At 46.0% G+C, this 20,342-nt stretch overlaps 1 protein-coding gene across 6 annotated transcripts in view; it reads right to left on the bottom strand.

The window, feature by feature from the left end:
• Positions 1-3,189: 3,189 nt before the first annotated feature.
• The window catches only part of GATA3 (GATA binding protein 3), a 29,622-nt gene continuing 12,469 nt past the window's right edge, over positions 3,190-20,342 (bottom strand). For 3 of the 6 annotated variants that reach the window (XM_063669536.1, XM_054436318.2, XM_054436316.2), the window contains exons 3-6: positions 19,183-19,719; positions 13,866-14,011; positions 8,476-8,601; positions 3,190-4,348 (exon numbers count right to left, since the gene is read on the bottom strand). In XM_063669536.1, the coding sequence (XP_063525606.1) occupies positions 4,064-4,348; positions 8,476-8,601; positions 13,866-14,011; positions 19,183-19,719 (1,094 nt within the window). In that variant the 3' untranslated portion in view covers positions 3,190-4,063. The remainder of the gene's footprint in view (positions 4,349-8,475; positions 8,602-13,865; positions 14,012-19,182; positions 19,720-20,342) is intronic. The other 3 variants (XM_063669538.1, XM_063669537.1, XM_054436319.2) reach the window with 1 other exon arrangement.

Genomic DNA, 20,342 nt, shown 5'->3' with positions numbered 1-20,342 from the left:
AGAAGTTTGCTTCATTTTGAAGGGCAAAAGGTGTTGGTGTGTTTCTCTGCTGATTTAGATAATGGCTAGCATTTTTGTTCTATGGATAAGATTATATGCCATTGTTCAGATGTTTTCTTTTGGTCTTTTAATTTCTCCTTAGCTTGGAAGTTGCAGAGGGCTCACCAATGTCCTCTGTCCAGGCAGATCACAAAAATGGCTCTAGGGGTGGATTTGGGGTTAAGGATGTGGACAAGGGAATGGAACAAGAGAAAATGGAGTAATAATACCTCTACATCTCCAAAATGTAAATAGGACAATTTACCATGAGGAGAAAAACATCCAAGGCAGGCAATGGATTGCATTGGAGTTTGTGGTCTTGAATTTTGAGAACAGGTGTTTCACTAAACTCGAGTCACATATGCAGTATCTGGAAAGAATCTGCACCCTTCGCACATTTTTAAACTTATGAAATACCAAAATGAAGTCTTGTGATGAGGAGTACACTTTAAAAACAACTTTAAGACCTTAGAAAGCTTTAGAAAGCAAGGGTCGGGTGTGGTGGCTCATGCCTGTAATCCCAGCATTTTGGGAGGCCGAGATGGGTGGATCACCTGAGGTCACAAGTTCAAGACCAGCCTGGTCAACATGGAGAAACCCCATCTCTACTAAAAATACAAAAATTAGCTGGGTGCGGTGGCGCACGCCTGTTATCCCAGCTACTCAGGAGGTTGAGGCAAGAGAATCACTTGAACCTGGGAGGCGGAGGTTGCAGTGAGCCGAGATTGCACCATTGCGCTCCAGCCTGGGCAACAAAGCAAGACTCTGTCTCAAAAAAAAAAAAAAAGAAAGAAAAAAAGGTTTAGAAAGCAGACACTGATCTCAGAAAGCAAGCTCTGGGTAACCCTAGTTCCATCACAACCTGTCTGCTTAGGGACTAACCCAGAGGCCCAATGAGAAGCTCACCACAGTTCAAGCAGTTCATTTTAAAGGGGAACAACAATGTAAATGTCACAAAGTAAGAATGACATCACTGGAATCTTGATTTCTCTATTTCCTGATCTGTCTTTTAAAAAATTAAAAAAAAATAAAAAAGGTCAACTTAGACACTTGGGTATTTGTTGAACAAATGAAAAAAGTGCTTAAATCCAAAAGCACTCTAGAAGAGTTTATAAATAGCAAAACTGTTCAATTCATATGTAATTTTTTCTATTATGTTGGCTTTTTAAATGTTTCCAAGAAATAACCCAAATCCTCAGATATTTTCCAAAAAAAAACCCCATATTCTCCTATAGATGTGCTAATACAACAACTTCAAAAGTGAGGTGAAACAGATTGGAAATTAGGAATACAATTTACTCAAAAATTTTTTAGCAATATTTTAGATCTGCAATCTTGTTCTACTTTTCTAGATTAAACCCTCTTTAGTATTGCTCCTCTACTGTGTCTCATATTTTTGAAAAAAGAAAAAAGAACCAAACCATTCTGGCCATTAAAATATATGATAATATTCCAAAGAAGAAACTGAATCGGCCGGGCGCGGTGGCTCACGCCCCTAATCCCCAGCACTTTGGGAGGCTGAGGTCGGTGGATCATTTGAGATCAGGAAGTCGAGACCAGCCTGGCCAACATGGTGAAACCCTGTGTTTACTAAAAATACAAAAATTAGCTGGGCGTGGTGGTGGGCGCCTGTAGTCCCAGCTACTTGGGAGGCTGAGGCAGGAGAATCGCTTGAACCCAGGAGGCAGAGGTTGCAGGGAGCCGAGACTGCGCCACTGCACTCCAGCCTGGGTGACAGAACCAGACTCTGTCTGAAAAAAGAAAAAAAGAAAAAGGATCTGAATCACTGTTATTATATATATATTTATATTTTACAGCTGTTGCATCATCTGCTAGAAACATCTTAGAAGGTTCAATCAATGCCCACAACAATGAAATGACATTTCTTTGAAGAAGGAATGGGATGAAATGTACCTAAAACAAAACGTAGCTGAGATACTGAGTTTGGGATTTTTCCACGTGTCCCCCGCCCCTTGTCCAGCCCTAAGAATGTCAAGAATTTGAACTCCCTGTTCTTAAGGTGAAAGGGCATTAACTCAAATCTGTTCATGAAGCAAAGCGGTGGCAAACTTTAAGACATTGGAACTATATGACAAAACCTCCCAAGTTTACCACGGCCAGCAGTGATTCTTTCCTTCAGTGTTTCAAAAGCAATTGGAAACAACAGTCGAGTTGTAGGTCATTAATTAGGAGCCAGAGAGAGCTCCATTTGCATCTCAGTAATGCTCTACACCTTTATTTCAACATTTAGCTTTAGGTTTAAAATATTTGCTAAGATAGTGCAGAGGCGATTAACAGAGATTTCATTTAAATGTGTGCTGTAGTTACACACTTTGTCCACAGGAAAAGAAAACTACACAGCAGAAGTTACAAAATGGTTATTTTGCGTTTCGAAAACATTCCAATAATCCCTTCACTGTGGTGTTATTCATTCAACAGTAGAAAAGCAAAACAGAAATGAACACAAGAGCAGCCGGCTCGTTTCCATCTCAAAGAGAACCTCGAGGAACGCATCAGCTGCAGTTCACGCCTGGGAATCTCGGCGTGGAAATCTTCCCAGTCCTCCTTCGATGGCAGGAGGAGAGCAGGAAGACACACTGCCGCTCACTAGGGGTCCCCAGATGTCACCCCCGGCCCCAGGATAAATTCCTCCAGGCCGCATGTATAACTCCAAATACTCCCAGTTCCCCCTAAAATAGACGTTGACTCTCTGGGGTTAGCATCGGTTCCTAGTGAATAACTTAACATGTCTGGTTGTTGTTTCTTTTAACTCCTTTCTCTGAAATTAGCTAGAGCTACCAGATTCTAGAAGAGCTCGGCCACCACGTGCATACGATGTCATTTTGTAGTTTTAAAATATTTTCACTTTATTATTATGCTTATAATATTATTCCAACAGACTGTATTAAAGGCAGTGATCACTAACACAGAGCACGACAGGGCGAAGAGGCAGCCGGGCCGCTTGCAGGACATGGCCTGTCGGGCTGGGGTCGCTGACATGCACGCTGGTAGCTCATACACTGCTACCCTCAGCACAGGCTGCAGGAACAGGGACAAGACAGATGCTGCCAGACTCTTAGAAGCTATTTAATAAATATCATCCAAAAACAAAATGGAAAAGAAACAAGAAACCCTCTGAGCACAACCACCTTAGGCCAACTGAATGTAATCTAGTTTATTCAACCAAAAATTGAGAGAGAAGGAAAATATTGAAACAAACAAATGAAAGAAAGCAGTTCTTAAGACTAGCAGTAAATAAATTTATACAACAATTCGGTCTGTATAATATGATGAAATAAATCTACATCTTTTCTTATTTTGGTGCTTTGAATTATACATACAAACAACAATTACAGGGACTTGTTCACAAAGCATGTAGGCCTACAAAAATGCTCTCTGAAACCCTCAATGGCAGCTGGTGAACAGTAACACTGATTGCCCAGAACTGGTATTTCCTTTGCAGAGGCCAACAGCTTTGAACGAATGATTCGCCTACAACTTTTTTCTTTTTTTTTCTTTTCTCTTTTTTCTTTTTTTTTTTTTTCTTTTAATGCATCAAACAACTGTGGCCAGTGAAAGGAAACAAAACTGGCAGTTTGTCCATTTGAATATCAGACCTAGTTTCTTCTTAATTTCCACACTCTATTTCTCCCATATTCCTTAAACTTCTTGGCATCCTTCATGCCTTACAGCTACCCAGATGCAATAAAGTCATTGTACAGTATTTCTTACAATATAACTTATATGTAATGTTCAGCATTTTTTTTTTCACAGCACTAGAGACCCTGTTAAATAGGGGATATGAGTCAGAATGGCTTATTCACAGATGGGGTCCAGATTCAGTGGTTGGAACACAGACACCACAGTGAGCTCCTTTGCAAAGTGGCAAACATAATTTTGCTTTCTGCCTTCAAAAACATATATCCATCGCGTTTAGGCTTCATGATACTGCTCCTGCAAAAATGCAAGTCGAAAGGGACTGCAGGGACTCTCGCTGGGGGCCCTGTGAGCATCGAGCAGGGCTCTAACCCATGGCGGTGACCATGCTGGAGGGGTGGTGCGGTGCAAAGGACAGGCTGGATGGCGGGTGCATCGGCGTGGGCGTGGTCAGCATGTGGCTGGAGTGGCTGAAGGGCGAGATGTGGCTCAGGGAGGACATGTGTCTGGAGAGGGCGGCCGGGTTAAACGAGCTGTTCTTGGGGAAGTCCTCCAGTGAGTCATGCACTTTTTTGCACTTTTTGGATTTGCTAGACATTTTTCGGTTTCTGGTCTGGATGCCTTCCTTCTTCATAGTCAGGGGTCTGTTGATCTAAACAAAGATCAATTTTTTTTTTTTTTTTACTTTTTTGCTGCCTCTGAAATGCACAGGCTCTCGCACACCAAGAAGGGTTCCACCAGCCGCCCCGGATCAAGGATCTGTTTCCATTTCAGCCGGCCCGTTTCTCCCTCCCACTTTCTCCTGTGTCCTTCCCAGGGACTGAAGAACTAAAACACACACAGTTACCAGATTAAAGCCCCATCTAGTACGATTGTATTTCTCTGGTAACAAAAATAGAATTCACTTGTCTTATTTCTTTAGAACTTCCTTAGACTATTTCATAAGAATCAAGGTAGTGAAGAACCTTCAGGAGGGAAATGCCATTTTGTCTACTCTGACAAATCTGCTTCAGAACTTGAAAAGCGCTCCCCAGGTCATCAGCCTCTAGGTGGTTAAGGCTGTCTGCCTTGAAGAAATGAGGACTGTACTGCTCTACTGAGTCACTTGCGGTTGCCGCTCTTCTACCTGGCCTTTAAGAGGTGCCATACAATCTTCCCCTAGAATTTATATGTAGCCAGGTTGTATTTTATGAAACCATGCCTTTCTTAAAGGTGATCTTTTTTTTTTTTTTTTTTTGAGACTAAGTCTTGCTCTGTCGCCCAGGCTGGAGTGCAGTGGTGCGATCTCGGCTCACTGCAACCTCTGCCTACCGGGTTCAAGCAATTCTCCTGCCTCAGCCTCCTGAGTAGCTGGGACTAGAGGCACCCGCCACCACACCTGGCTAATTTTTGTATTTTTAGTAGAGACGGGGTTTCACCATATTGGGCAGGCTGGTCTCGAACTCCTGACATTGTGATCTGCCTGCCTCGGCCTCCCAAAGTGCTAGAATTACAGGCATGAGCCACCGCACCTGGCCCAAAAGTGATCTCTTGCCTGTGTCACTCCAACAGCAGCTGCAATGGTTGCAAGTGCTATTTCCATCTAGCTCTGACTCTCCCCTTCTAACCAGACAAACAGCCAACCAACCAATCAACAAGTATTTAATAACCACCTATGGGGTGCAAAGCACAAAAGGGCACTCATCTTGAAAAGGAAAGACCAAGAATGTGCTTGAGTAAAGAGACTGAGACTAGACCCTACTCTCAAGATCAAGAGACTTCAGTCTCGGAGACATCTACCATTTCTCTCTTCTTGATAAACCTCATTTGCCTTTTAAAAACACATTTGCTTTGGGGGCCCAGAATCAAGAAAGGAAACTTTACAAAGTAAACAGAAGCTACTCCCCACAGGGAGGCAGAAGCAGATTAACCCCAATAGCAGACATCTGCCCGGAAGAGCAAACTCCACATCTGGCCATGTTCCCAGGGGACGGTGGCAAACAGACTCAAGGAGTGAATGTCAGTGTCCTGGCCATTCCTGACTTCCCAGGCTGAAAGCATCACCTTCCGCCACAGTTCTCAAGGGTGGAGAACCCTTGGCTCTGGGTTTTACCTGTCTGTTCCCAAAGCCAGAAAATCACAGCTAAGAAAGGAAGAATTCAAATGGCCAACCTGCTGAAAGCAGCCAACACCCAGCTTCCCAAAGCTGAGCTGGGAGAGGTCACCAGGAGAAGGAAACAAAGCCCCACACTGGAGCTGAGACTTTATTTCCCCCGAGCCCAGGAAGGCAACGTGACCGATGGCAGGAGAGCCCAGAAAGGTCACTGCCAGAGGAACATCTCCAGGTTCTTTCTTCAAAGTTATCATCAAGATAAAGATGCAGCCTACAGAGATGACAGGAATCTACTCCCACATCAAATCTTCACCAAGATAATGTCCAGATACACAGCTCTGGATGCCGATATCTAGCTATACATAGCCAGGTATCTAAATATAATATCTAGTTACACCAGTAGCCACACAACCCCAGATAACCAGTCACAACACCACTGAGAGATGCTGATACCGAGGTAGGCAGTTATCTCAACACCTAGATAAGAAGAAAGAGCTTATGGCATCCATGTAGAGATGTCTGGAAGGGCAGAGCAAAATGCAACGTGATGACAATGTTAATAGATTATTATCTCTTATTGTTCAATACACATCAATCGCCTCCTTTTACAAATTCCTGGTAAACCAGAGAAGACAGAAAAACCACTCTTGAGGATGAGGGAGTTTCTGTCTCCCACTCACCGGAGCCCAGCCATGAATACCAAGCTCATTAAGATTGAGCAGTTAGAAGTGAGCCATGGAGAGGATTCCTCAGCTTTACTTTGATTAGAGAAATTCATATTCTTCAGAAATATATGTATATATGATCAAACACAAGTGAGATCATATCTCATCCCAGCTAACTATTCAAAAAAACATACAGCTAGTTAATCTCCTGTAATTCCTATACTTCCACGGATATAGGGATGAAATATACATACACACACAATTTTTACAATTTCGTTGTACTCTAAAAAAAGACAGCATTCCCTTTCCCCTGGTTCTCGTCTTAGTTCTGACACTGCCAACCTCCCAGGAAAGCCTCCTGACTCTGAAATGGGCCCTGACTTTTATGCTTTCTCAGCCACGTTACCTTGTGCAAGCGACTTGCTTTTCTGAGTCATAATTCCTTCAAGTAAAACTGAAATAAAAACAATTTCTGCCCTGTCTACATCATGGGACTATCTCAGGCTCAAATGTAATCAAGTAACATGAAAGTTCTTTGAAATCCATAAATTACAGCCCAAAAATAACTTCAGAGGCAGTGCTGATGACTGGATAGCTAATAAACCCTAATGCTAATAACCTAATAGCTTATAAGCCCAAGTCTTCCAGATTTTAGTCACGAATCTCTATCTCTACTGCAGTCAGCAAGCAAATTCCCTGAAGGGAAAACAGAACTTGGATTTAATTGCTGATAAATGTATATAGACCACAGTCCCAGGACCTAAGGGAGAATAAGGGATCGTAGTAAGACTCTAGTTTCATTCACTGCACCAGGACCACAGCGAGAGAGATGGCACAGGCAGGGAAATGAGCATACAGGGCTCCTCGGAATCACAGCAACTTGTTCCCAAGAAGTGAAAAAGAAGCAGGGTGCTGGGGTCACCCTGAGAAGTTCTCTATGACTCAAAAAATCCAACCAGAAAAGCTTCCTCCCCAATTCCCAGGTATTCCTGAGTAAGATGAGTTCATTGCCAGAACCGCCGCAAGCAAAAGTCCCTGTCTCCTCCCTGTTCAGCCCCAGACTTTGCCAAAGACAGGTTGGTCAAGAGAATTTAGGAGAATCAGAAAGAGCTAAAAAGGAAGGAGAGAGAGAGCAAGACAGAGAGAGACCAAAATGACCATATTTGTCTTTAGAATTAATGTAAACTCGAAGCCTCACTAGGGTCATGGCCTGTGAGCCAGAATGGTTTCAGGAAAAAAAAACTGAAAAAAAAATTTGTGAGATTAAGATATATTACAAAATGAGAGGACTCCAAATGGAAAGATCAGAAATGACACAGCTAAACTCAGGTGACTGGCAATTACCATTCTGCTAACATGATATAAAAGGAGAAAATGACGGTTTCTTTACCCTGGTATGATAACTTCCCCCAGGCCAGCCACCTTCCTCAGGAGCTAGCTCTCTGCACGTGAAAGTTGGTTCGGACAAAGACATCAGATGAAATCTCTCAGACATTTTTTTCCATGTCTTTATACAGAGGATTCATTTCAAATTTATAGCACAGATTTAGCCAAGACTTTTTACCTCTCAGTAACCAAATGGGTCCTCTTAGTTTCCAGACCCTCTGCCACACGTTACAATTCTATTTACCTTTCTCTTTCATTCTCTCTTTCTGCAGAGTTTAAAATGTAAGTAAAAAACAAAATAGGACCGGTGGCTTTTTTTGTTTTCCAAAAGGAAGATTTTTTTTTTTCCTTATAAACCAGACAGGCCCACTCAGCACATCGGATTGCTGCATGGTATGTGGAGTGTCCGATGCATACCAAGGGGGTCGTGTGGCTGCCAGGCTGTGAGCCCCCTCGGCCTCAACACGGCTATGCTAGACAAAGTAGTTTTCCAAGCTAGGTCCTACTGCACCAATTATTTGGAGCCTGTCATCTGCCCCCATGGTGGGCGATTCACTTGGAGAGGATGGTGGTGACGCTGTTTGCTGGTCACCATCAGGAAGTGAGCCCTGTTCTTGCTGGTCCCAGTCCACTTACATTGTGAAGCTTGTAGTAGAGCCCACAGGCATTGCAGACAGGGTCCCCATTGGCGTTCCTCCTCCAGAGTGTGGTTGTGGTGGTCTGACAGTTCGCACAGGACGTCCCTGCTCTCCTGGCTGCAGACTGAGAGTGGGGAGAGAGGAGAGGGTAAAATCAAAACAAATGTTAAATGTATTGTCATCACTATGAAGACAGGCTTGAAAAAAAAAAAAAAGGAAGGAAGAAATTATCATTGAAATCAAAACTAGCAAGTGGCCCACATGAAAGTAATATAGATCCCCAAAAGCTGCCTCGAGAAGAAAAATGTCGCCACTCCACTGGAGCATGTCAGGATTGCAGTAACGTGGTCAGAATTTCACCTGCCGCTTCCCAGTAGGAGCAGGAAGCCGGGGCCTCCTCCCTGGCAGTCTCAGCCTCCTACCCTCATCCCACAAAGTACACCAGAGGGTTAATTTTTATGGGTGCAATTTTGAATTAGCCAGCCTCATTTTGGAACTGGGCTTTCCGTTGCCTTTTTCACCAAGTCCAGGGCCACTCTTGGTTTTCAAACACAACTCCCAAGAATATCCATCCTCAAACAGGCGCCGGCCATCAGGATGCACTCACAGCAAAGGAGACACAAAACCAAGCACCAAAAACACTCTGGATCCCAAATAAAGAAATGCTGAGTTATACAGAGAACAGTGTGCCAACACAACAGCAAATTCTGCAAAGAATGTCTGTGCAAGTGTGTGGCACGCACACATGGGTGACACACCTGAGGAAGCACCTAGTAGGACATCCTAGGTCGACAAGACCTCCTAAATTTATACAGCCTGCACTTTCTTTTTTTCTCGTTTTGAGATGGAGTCTCGCTCTGTCACCCAGGCTGGAGTGCAGTGGTGCGATCTCAGCTCACTGCAACCTCCGCCTCATGGGTTGAAGCAATTCTCCTGCCTCACACTCCCGAGTAGCTGGGATTTATAGGCACCTGCCACCATGCCCTGCTAATTTTTCTATTTTTAGTAGAGACAGGGTTTTACTATGTTGGCCAGGCTGGTCTTGAACTCCTGACCTCAAGTGATCCACCTGCCTCGGCCTCCCAAAGTGCTGGGATTACAGGCGTGAGCCACCACAGCCTGTGCTTTCAAGCTTGGTCACTTCCCATTCACAAGACAGCCACCCTCACTCTCTTTAGCTGGCTGTCACCTAAATTTGATTCACCAATCAAACAAACTCAAAAGACCAAGGAATGTTGCCACTCATCAGGAACCCTGGATCCCTCGGCTCCTCCGATACCAGTTCACCTTCATGAAATCAGGCATTTCCTATTTGCTATTCATGGAGTAGCATAGTTGCAGGTCAAAGGTCAGCCTCAACTTGAATTTTGATTCCTTGGTTGTGTTACTGCCCTCATTTCCTTTAAAAGAGAGATTTTTCTTTCACTTTTTGACATATTTAAATTGATCAGGTGACTATTCTCTGTTCACGCTTTTAAAAATTAAAACTGAAAAAACCATTGGAAGAAAATGGAGTTGGGTCACTTCTAATATAAACCTCTCTCTCCTCCTCATCTTCCATCACAAAAAGAAAATTTTAACTGCAAAATTATCCCCGTTCCTGGATCAAAAATATTATCAAAGGAAAGGTAAGAGAAGAAAGAGTTTAGCCTCTGTCTGTGATGAAGAAAATTCTGGTATGGTTATAAGAACACAGAACAAGAACTATAGGGATCCTGGTACAGTTCTGTTTTTTGTTTTTTGTTTTGTTATGTTTTGTTTTGTTTTTGAGATGGAGTCTCGCTCTGTCACCCAGGCTGGAGTTCAGTGGCACGATCTTGGCTCACTGCAAGCTCCACCTCCCGGGTTCACACCATTCTCCTGCCTCAGCCTCCCGAGTAGCTGAGACTACAGGCGCGCGCCACTGCGCCTGGCTAATTTTTTTGTATTTTTAGTAGAGACGGGGCTTCACCTGTGTTAGCCAGGATGGTCTCCATCTCCTGACCTCGTGATCCACCCGCCTTGGCCTCCCAAAGTGCTGGGATTACAGGAGTGAGCCACCGCACCCGGCCTGGGATCCTGGTACAGTTTTATATCAATATTTTATCAAGCAAAAAGTTGAAGCCAACACCCAAAGCCACCAGATATGGAGAACCCAGTGACAATTTTGAATTAACCTGAGTGACCCTTTTTCTTTCAAAGTTGCTAAATTGTTTAACAAATATGCTCCTGTGGGATGTAAATAACAGAGTATATTATGACCTTTTTAAGCAAATTATTTCTTTTCTGTATTCTAAGGAACTGGAAACTAAAAACTGCCCTGACCTATCATAAGGGAGAAGATGGGAGTCTTTTGCTGTCCATCTTGAACGTAATTCACATTGTCCATGAGTGCTGATCTAACCCCATATGTCTCTGCCCGACTGCCTTTATGAAACGTGGTAATTTAATGCTTAAACAACTGTTTCATTTGTGTACTTTTTGGGAGAAAGTACTACATAAAACCAGTGCTTAATGATTTTGACAATTAAATTATATGTGATTATTATCTTCCTATAGTGTTTTTTTTTTTAGAAGAGCTACTCAGATATAGCAGATTAATATCACTCAGGCACCTGGGTTTCCCAGCCCAGCAATTCTGAATGTATACAGTACAAGCATATAATGCCAACTGGTAAAGTCAGAGCTCCAGATGACAAGGTGCAGCGTGTAATCTTTTGCAGTCTATTGACAGCAACCTAAATAAAAGCAAAGGAAGATGCTTCCAGCACTACAAACTTTATGGGAACTTAGGGTCTCTCAAAGCCACACTGTTTGGGTCACTAGCAGGAGGTGCAGTATTATTAAGGCAAGCAGCTCAGCCTCTCACTAGTGGTGAGATGTATGAAAATCCTGGCAATGCCAGGGGGAAAAGAATCTATGAGTCTTCCCTTCAGTCATCTCTCCTATTTCCTGCATTAGTTTATTCAGAGTTAAATATGCATCTCACAGAAGAGCTAGCTATATATGGGCTGGGTGGTCTTCAGTGAATCTGCAAATGTATCAAACAAAAATAGCAAGCTGGAACTGGAATAAAGGGTCAGGGAGTACAGGAAAGAAGAAAACAAAGGGTTCCAGGTGTTCAGAAGTCAAATACATCTCAGGGCTAAAAAAAAAAAAGAAAGAAAGAAAAAGAAATCTGAATGTGTCCTGTGTTGCATCTCCCTGTAGCTTATGAATTCTATAGAACTAAAAACATCAAACCACCCAAGACAGATGATTAAGAAAGAAAAGACAGATGAAAATGTGACAGTCATTGAACTCTAAAATTCAAAGCAATTATTACTCAGAGTTCTAGAGATTTCCTATGAAAGGTGAGTGGAGACAAAATTGCATAAAATGGAATTACGATCCTCCTCTGCAATCTGACCAGACAGAGGAAGAAGACCCAAGAAAATGTCAAGTAAACTTTTGCTCACCAATCAGCCCATGCCTTCAGACTTTTAATCCCTCTTTTTCCTTCTTTACTTTTATTAGAAAAAAAAAAAACTATAATGGTACCAAGACACATTTTAACAAGAAGGTTTTTGTTTGTTGTTTTTTTCCTCTCTCTCTCTTTTTTTTTTTTTTTACTAAGGCCAGGTTTTTGAGTGATTCAAAACATTCTTTTGTGGTGTGATCATATTCATTCTGCACTAACACCTCTAGCCTTTTTTTTTTTTTTTTTTTCAAACACTTCTTGTTCTGATACGTTCAAACATCTTGGTGTTTAGGTTGGGGAAGCTGAGTTGTTGTTTATGAGTTATCTCCAGTGCTCAGATATCCGGCAGCTTTTTCCTAGGAAGTCAGCTTTGCACATGAGAGAAAGGAAAAAAAAAAAAAACCAAACTGCAGGAGGAGAGGTGGGGGAAGTTTGAGAAAGTTGGAGAAGGGGGCAAAGATCAGAAAGAATAAAGCCTCGATATCCAGGATTGTCAAAGATTAAAGTCACGTGGACATTTCCATCCCTAGAAAGTTTTCCTTCTTTGGCCGGGAGCAGTGGCTCATGCCTGTAATCCCAGCACTCTGGGAGGCCAAGGTGGGTGGATCACCTGAGGTCAGGAGTTTGAGACCAGCCTGGCCAACAAGGCGAAACCCTGTCTCTACTGAAAATACAAAAATTTGCCAGGTGTGGGGGCAGGTGTCCCTAGTCCCAGCTATTCAGGAGGCTGAGACAGGAGGATTGCTTGAACCCGGGAGGTGGAGGTTGCAGTGAGCCGAGATCATGCCACTGCACTCCAGCCTGGGTGACAGAGTGAGACTCTGTCTCAAAAAAAAAAAAAAAAGAAAGTTTTTCCTTCTTCAAAATAGGATGTGAAAGGTGTTGAGTTGCACTACATTCTGATCGGGAGGGCAAATAATTCTTTAAAAAGAATACAGAGGTGTTCTTTTTCCTTCCTTAGAAATTGATGGATGCTAATTTATCCATTAATCTGCATGGGGAAATTCCCCTCCTCCCATCTCGACTTGGTGAATGTCAGCACCACATAAAGCATTTTGATCTCTTAGCTGTGGCTAGAGTTGTTATTTGTCTGTCACATACATTCACTATTCAAACTTCCAAAGAGGAGCTTGCAAATGAATGTCCCCTATGAGTCTTCCTTATAAATGCTTGACAGAGCCAGGTTTTCTCAAGGATCCCTCATGCTTAAAAAGTTTTTTAAAAGAATAATGAGAGAGGAGAGAAAAAACTGTCACCCTACTGGTAGTAGTTTAAAGAGAAAATAAGACCAAATGCCAGGTATGAGAGGACTCACACGACGTTTCCCATAGGAATTGCCTGTGGAAAGTTCTCAAATGCTGAGACCAAGAAAGGAGGAAAGTGGCATTAGGCTCACTGGTTGCTGGTGAAGCCTCTGAAATTCATTTAATCAGCTCCAACCATTTTGAAGCATTAGCATAACAAATCCATCCACTGCATTGAGTCTGTGATCCTTCCTGGGAAGCCACACGCCACAACTTCAGGAACCCATTCTGGATGGTTTCTGGAACATTCCATCCTCATACTAAATGTCTCTATCTGTGAAACAGTGCTCATCAGTGCACTTAAACCAGCTGCTCTGGTCCAGTTCATACCATTGTTCTATTGGGGAATACACTGCAGATTTGATAACCAAGAATTCAGTGTCCTTAAAATGTTCACAAGCGACTTAAGAAACATGGATGGGGAAAAAGAGGGGAAAAGAGCTGTTCTGTGTATCAAATTTGAAAAAAAAGAAAAAAAAGGAAAAAGAAAGAAAGAAAAAGGAAAAAAAAAAAAACTGTCCCAAGCCAGCTGACATGATTGGAGGCTATCCTGTCAATTTCCTGCAGAAAGCTGTCCTTCTGGAAGAGAGGAAATGAGAAACCCAGAATGGTCAGCGTGGAATCCATCCCTTCCCGAGAACTTACCAGCCTTCGCTTGGGCTTAATGAGGGGCCGGTTCTGTCCGTTCATTTTGTGGTAGAGCCCGCAGGCGTTGCACAAGTAGTGTCCCGTGCCATCTCGCCGCCACAGTGGGGTCGAGGTTGCCCCGCAGTTCACACACTCCCTGCCTTCTGGAAACAAAAGCACGAATAAGCCACTTAGGGAAGGAAAACATGCAGGAAAGCTGACAGCATTTGGAACTGGGGGAGAAAAGTAAAATGGAGAACTTTTTTCCTTCTCCCTCCTCTTTTGGGGAGCGTGTCCACCTCCACCTCTTTCCAAGATGCTCCAAAGTTGAGCTGGGGAATGCTGTCCTGGCATGACCATTCCCCCGACACACATGGAGGCGCCCGCAGAAGGGGCAGATGCATCGTTGCAACAGAACCCTGTTCTTGGCTTGCCCGACTTGATGGAGAAGATCGGGCAGGACCAAGAAGGAATGCAGATTCCAGCTACAAATACTTCCCTGAGAAAATCCTGAGCCCTGGATGGTGGCAAAAGGCAAACATTCCATTCATTTCCCTCAAAGGAAAAAAAGGAAGACAAAGGTGACCCATTATCATCATGGGTCTGTCTATAGAGATTGATTAAATAATGATTAGGATGGGGGAAAGGAAGGATTCATCAATGGCTAGATAGGTGAACAGATAATAAATAGATGCATAAGTTGATCAATTGGCTGATTGATTTCACTAGCTAGGGTTTTAGATTTTACTTCCAATCAAACTGTAAATGTCCCTGGCTGGAAAGGAAGTGATTAGGACCCAGCAGGGGTTTCCATAGCTTTCCAGCTGCTGTTACAGAGACTGAAGTTAAAGTATGACCCCAGCCAGGGGGTGTAAGGGGGAAATGCAAACTTTAGGCAGGGAACCTGGAAGAGGGGGAGGGAGGGAAAAAGGAAAAGGGAAGGTTTGGGAGGACAGAGTGAAGCCGATCAGAGGAAGATCAGAAGAAGAGGCAAGTTAACAAAGCGGGGTGGCTGCTCATTAACCAAGGCCTGCCTACAGTTTCTCTTTTCCCAAAAACACAAACAAACAAAATAAACGAAAAACCGGCCAGGCCGGTAGGAAGTTTGAGCAGCATTCACTCCCTCAGCCCAGGCTGGAAAGCGACCCAGACCCACCCAGAAAGCTCCTTGGAAGAATCCCTTAAATTACCATTTCCAGACATGGGGGAGTTGGTTAACTGATTTCAACTTCTGCAAGAGGAAGAGAAAGATGCTTTCTAGGAGAATCTCCTTGGTTTTGGGGGACCCAGGGACACACAGGTCTCTAGTGCCCAGTTCTCTGGGTGCCCAGAGAAAGCCAGGACTCCCCTTCCTTGCAGGAACAGGAGGCTCAACTCAAGTTGGTCTCCCAGAGAGCGGAGGCCCAGAGGAGGACCCCGGAAGGTAGGTAGGGAAGAAAAATGAGCTCTGAAGACTGTTTTGTTTTAAGAGAGTAATTAATGACCTCCAACCTGCCTGGACCACTGGGGTGGAAGAAGAGAACCCAGTAGGGTGCTTGAGAATTTTGATTCCCCTAAAAGGAGGAAAAATCTGCCTTGGCAGATATGGGACCTATGGGGCGTTTGGAAAGCCTCAGATCAGGTAGGAGGAAACTAGGGGGGTTCACACTTGGGGGCCTGTGATCCTCTCCAGGGATAAGTTCTTCAGGAAAGTTAAAGACTTTTGCAAATGGAAGAGGGTCTTGCACCCTTTTCCATGAAAGTCAGGGATGGTGCCCGCTAGTTTTTGTCTACTTTGTTTTTTCCAAAAAAAAAAAAAAAAAAAATGAGGATGTAAGAGAGGTTTTTTTTTGCTCCACATTCCAAATGGTTCTTAGCCTAGGGTCCCCAGACAGCCTTCGCTGTGCCCCAGAACTCCTGAGATTAAACACAAACACGCTGCAGTGCGTGCCAAAGGCGCCTTCCTAAGTACCCAACGGCTCTTCTCAGTTCTTGAAAAAGGCTCAGGCCTGAATCACACCCAGACACCTTTCAGTTGGGGTCAAAAGCCTGAGGGATGTGGCAGACTTGATGTGGGGGAGGCTGGGAGGAAAGAGTGAAGGGTGAGTGGGTGAGTAACCGGCTGAAGCCCAAGCCAGGAGGCCGCAGGCCTGCCTTTTTGTGTCCCCGGTGGCTGCTGGGTCAGCCCCTTCTGGGGCAACACTGGCCCTGTCCCAGCTAGGACTGCAGGCCCACTCCCCACCCTGCCCAGACAGGGGACCCCCTCGGGCTCCTCCCCTACTTGGGCACTGGACAGAGGGCAGTGTGAGGAGAGGCCACTCTGGTTGGAGGCGGGGAATCTGGTTGCCACCCGGCTCCTGGGCACCCTGGCACTGGGGGACCTCCCAGCCTGACATGATCAGTCTGATTTCCTCTCATTTGCAGGGTGGTGGGGAGGGTGATAGCTTCCTTTTCAGAAACACCTTGAAAGCTAGCAACGGTTACCTCTTCAACAAGGTTCTGCACACTAGGGTAATTTTCTGTCTTGATTCACTCGGCAAGTTTGCCATTGCCTCCTATGAGCTTTTCTTCTTCTTTTTTCCTTGCTGCCTCTGGTCTGTGACTTCAGCAAACAGCCAATTTTCCTAATGGAGGCCCTGACTCTCTCCTGCCTTCTTTCCTCGCCTCTCCTCACCCCTGCCTGTTGTGAGCTGCTCAGGCAGACACCTCTCTCTTAGGTGACAAGAACCACAGAGCGGCGAGGCCTCTTGACATTCAACAGCTGCTGGCAAATGCCTCTTGCTCCGCCTTGGCCTGAAACCCTTAAACCAGGCTGTGGGAGGGGGTAGGGAGCAGGGCAGGAGCTCGATCAGAGGACAGTGGAGGGAGATGCCCAACTGGAAAGGTGGCAGGGGAGCTAAGAAGCGGCCCTGGACACAAAGACTCTGTCTTTTGTTTGCAAAAGCTTCGTCCCAGCCCCGAAAGCCCAGGCGTTAAGGCAGCAATAGGTGCCCTAACCACAACTTCAACCGTTTCCAGCGACAACCCCAAAAACTCTTTCTTCTCTGTGTCCTCCTTCAGCAAATGCATTTGCAAAGAAGATGTTAAAGAGGGAAAAAAGAGAGAGAGAGAGAGAGAGAGCGCAACCACTAAAACCAAGAGAATCCCCTCCTCAAGAATTCCCACCACCTCCAACCCCTGCACAAGGAGGGGCTTCTCGAAACTTCCCCTCCACACTCCCAAAAGTCCCAGCTCGCTCGCCGCCCCCGCCAGGTGTGCTGTTCTTGGTTTTCATGACTGTGAGAAAGGAATTAAGAAGGAGGAAGTAAAAAGGCCAAATTGAAATGGCCTCCTCTCCTCCTCGCCAAAAAAACCAAAATCGGTGTATCGGTATTCCTAGCTCTGGCTTAGGGAAACCACGGCCCTCTCTTTCTCCCCTCCATGTTCACAGTCCTACGGAAAGAAATGAGAGGAAAGAAAAGACTAAACTTAACGCAGAAAGTGTGCACAAGAGGGGGAGAAATCAAACACGGAAATGAGGGTAAAGAAACCAGAGTATCTTGGAAAAGTCACTCTGTCCCCTCCCCCCACACAAACCACTACCCCGGCCTCAGATACCACGAGCTCTCCCCAACCTCATAGCCTTGCCAGAAAAGAGAACTTAAAAAAAAAAAGAAAGAAAAAGAAAAGAAATCCCATCACAACCTCAAAATGCACAGGTCTGCTCTCTTTAGATTCGGCGCCCCAGCCTGTGTTTCTGAGTCAAGCTGCACCCCACTTCTTAATACTTCCCTCCACCCCCAAGCCCAGCCCCTCCCAGGCACCGCGGCCACTTTGTGCCTCCAGCTCTCCCGGCCTCTTGCTTTCTTTTTGACTCCACCAGCTAGCCTGCCTCCCTCTCCCTCCTGCCTACTTTCATGTACTGAACATGCAGGTCTGAGTTCTTCTGTCAGCCTAACCGCATCCGGACTCTATTAAAGTTCCTGGCTCGGGATAAACAATGCAACTGTCGCGTGCAGCAGTCTGAAAATAATTGGATTAGCTAAAACATATCAACTAAATAGAGACAGTCCTGCTCAGGCAGTCGGAGTGAATGTCACCCTGGAAAAAAATCCTGAAAACTGATCTCATGGTCACTGGGCTCCCAGAGTACTCCCTCTGAAGTTTTTCAAACCGGAGCTTTGGGAGCTCAGTTTCAAGGCTGCTCATCTCATCCCTAAAAGACAAGTGATTTCCACGATTGCTTTCTATATAGGATCTAGAGAGAGAGACAGCGGAAGCAAGATACCTGGAGCCGATCAGAGAACAGATACCCACTCTGAAATGGACACGCCTAAGGAGACATCAAAATCTTCACCAAACCCTGTCTAAAAATACAGTTAAATCCATATCAGAGAATCCCTAGCTCTCTTTTGACTCAATTACTTTGTTTAGAAATGGAATTGGTGATGGATCGATTTATTTTTAAAGCCAAAGTATTTTGTGTGGGTTTTTTTTTTTCATGCAAGTAATGACACCAACTGAATAAAAATGCAGCGTGCTGCTAGGCAGCGTTTGCATTTTGGAAAGGAACAGAGCACAGGAAGCTGAGATACACACCTGGAGCACTTTTCCGTTCCTTTCTACCTCCTCTGGCTGCAGCTCAGCCAAGCAATATGTCCTAATACGGCTTCCCGCCCCTGACTGCACTGAGAGCTCTAGGAGATGCTGCAGGTAACTAACTGGGCCAGGCGACGTTTGATTTTCATTCAACTCTGCTTCCCCAATGCAAAGCCACCGCTTTCTCCCAGTTCAGCTGACAGCCCCCTTTTCCACGCAGAGAACATGCGTGCAGCTTTGGCCAGGCTCATGCACACACACTTTGTGTCTACATGTCTAATAAAGGACTGTCCTCACTGCGTGGTCCCCTTTGAGCTGAGCGAGAGGAACAGTCAGAATGACAGAGGCCAAAGGGGTCATAGAGGGACCTGTGTTTGTTTAGGCTTGAGGAGGTTTCGTTTTAGCATGAAACACTCAAGATTTATTCCCTCGGCCTTACATTTGGTCTTGGAAACTGACTAAAGGTTACCAGCCGAATCCAGAAGTCCTGCGACAGGCAGAAGAGGGCATGACTTTGTTTTTGTTTGTCTTTTTTCCTTTCCCAGCTCATTGGGGGGTTTTAAATCAGATCCCACTTCCTCTCTGCTTCCGAGGCCAGGCGCGAGCTAGGGTGGGAGGACATGCAGTGCCTTCCCGGCAGGAAGAATGGGAAGAAATGGCATCTCAGCAGGCTTTGGGACAACCCGGCTCCCCTGAGGGGTCCCTCTGGGTGCGGCCCTGGATTGAGGAAAAGGGGAGGAGGGAGGAGAAAAGGCTCCAGGAGAGAGTTGGCTCCTACCTGTGCTGGACCGGGCCTTGGGCCTGGACTTGCATCCGAAGCCAGTGGGGGAGCCGCCCAGCAGGCTGCTGGGGGGGAAGAGTCCGGAGCTGTACTCGGGCACGTAGGGCGGGTAGGTGGTGATGGGGTGGTGGGCCGACGAGGAGGCCCCACCCAGGGCGGTCATGCTGCCACGAGAGTGGGACGACTCCAGCTTCATGCTGTCGGGCAGCGGCACCTGGTACTTGAGGCACTCTTTCTCGTCCTGCCGGGCCGAGCCGGCCGAGCCCGGGGTGGACAGCGACGGGTCCGGGGAGACGTCCTTCGGCGGGGTGGGCGGGAAGGTGAAGAGGTGCGGGCTGGCGTGGCCCCCCGACAGGGAGGAGGACGAGGCCGGGGGGTAGACGGAGAGGGGCCCCGGGGAGCCGTGGTGGATGGAAGTCTTGGAGAAGGGGCTGAGATTCCAGGGGGAGGCGGTGTGGTGGCTGCCCAGGGCTTTGCCGCCGTCCAGCCAGGGCAGGGATCCATGAAGCAGAGGTGGGCGGCACACCTGGCTCCCTGTGGGGCAACGGGGAAAGGGCAGGAGAGAGAAGGAGGGTGAGCGTGACCCTGGGAGGCCGTCAGGGACACCTGGGGACTCTCTACCTCGCACTGGCCTCCCTTTCATCAAAAGCCCGAGCTCAGGCCCACTCTCTCATCCCAGCTGTCCCCGGAGTACCCGCCTGGCACACCTAGGGGTCAGGCTGGGCACAGAAACCTTCACCCATCTCTCCCACAGGGATATCCCATCAAATGCAGCAGAATGAAGGGCCTGTGGCTGACACCCGAGAGGTTGCTGCACAGGGGGAGAAGGGCCCCTTTGCTTATTTGGCCTCTCCAGATACACTGCCTAAATCACATTCCCCAAGGTCTCTCTCTAGAACCTGACTTGATTTATGGGTTTCCTTCAATGGCCCTGAGTTCCCTGACTCGGACTTAATCCCAGCCAGCCTGATAAGAGAGCCGGCTGTGGGTGACGAGGCCTGAAGGATGGAGCCCGACCCCACAACTGCTCCACACCAGAAAACGACCCTGGAGTCAGGCCCAGCTCCCAGCACCAAATGCAGGAAGGAGAGGCCTTGGGACAGAAGTCAGGAGACTTTCAGGGTTAGTTCCCGGAAACCCAACTCAGTGCTTGCTCA

Source organism: Pongo pygmaeus, chromosome 8, assembly GCF_028885625.2.
Source record: "Pongo pygmaeus isolate AG05252 chromosome 8, NHGRI_mPonPyg2-v2.0_pri, whole genome shotgun sequence".
Taxonomy (NCBI): Eukaryota; Metazoa; Chordata; class Mammalia; order Primates; family Hominidae; genus Pongo; species Pongo pygmaeus.
Note: the sequence above shows the minus strand (reverse complement) of the source record. Positions and strands in the feature narration are given on the sequence as shown.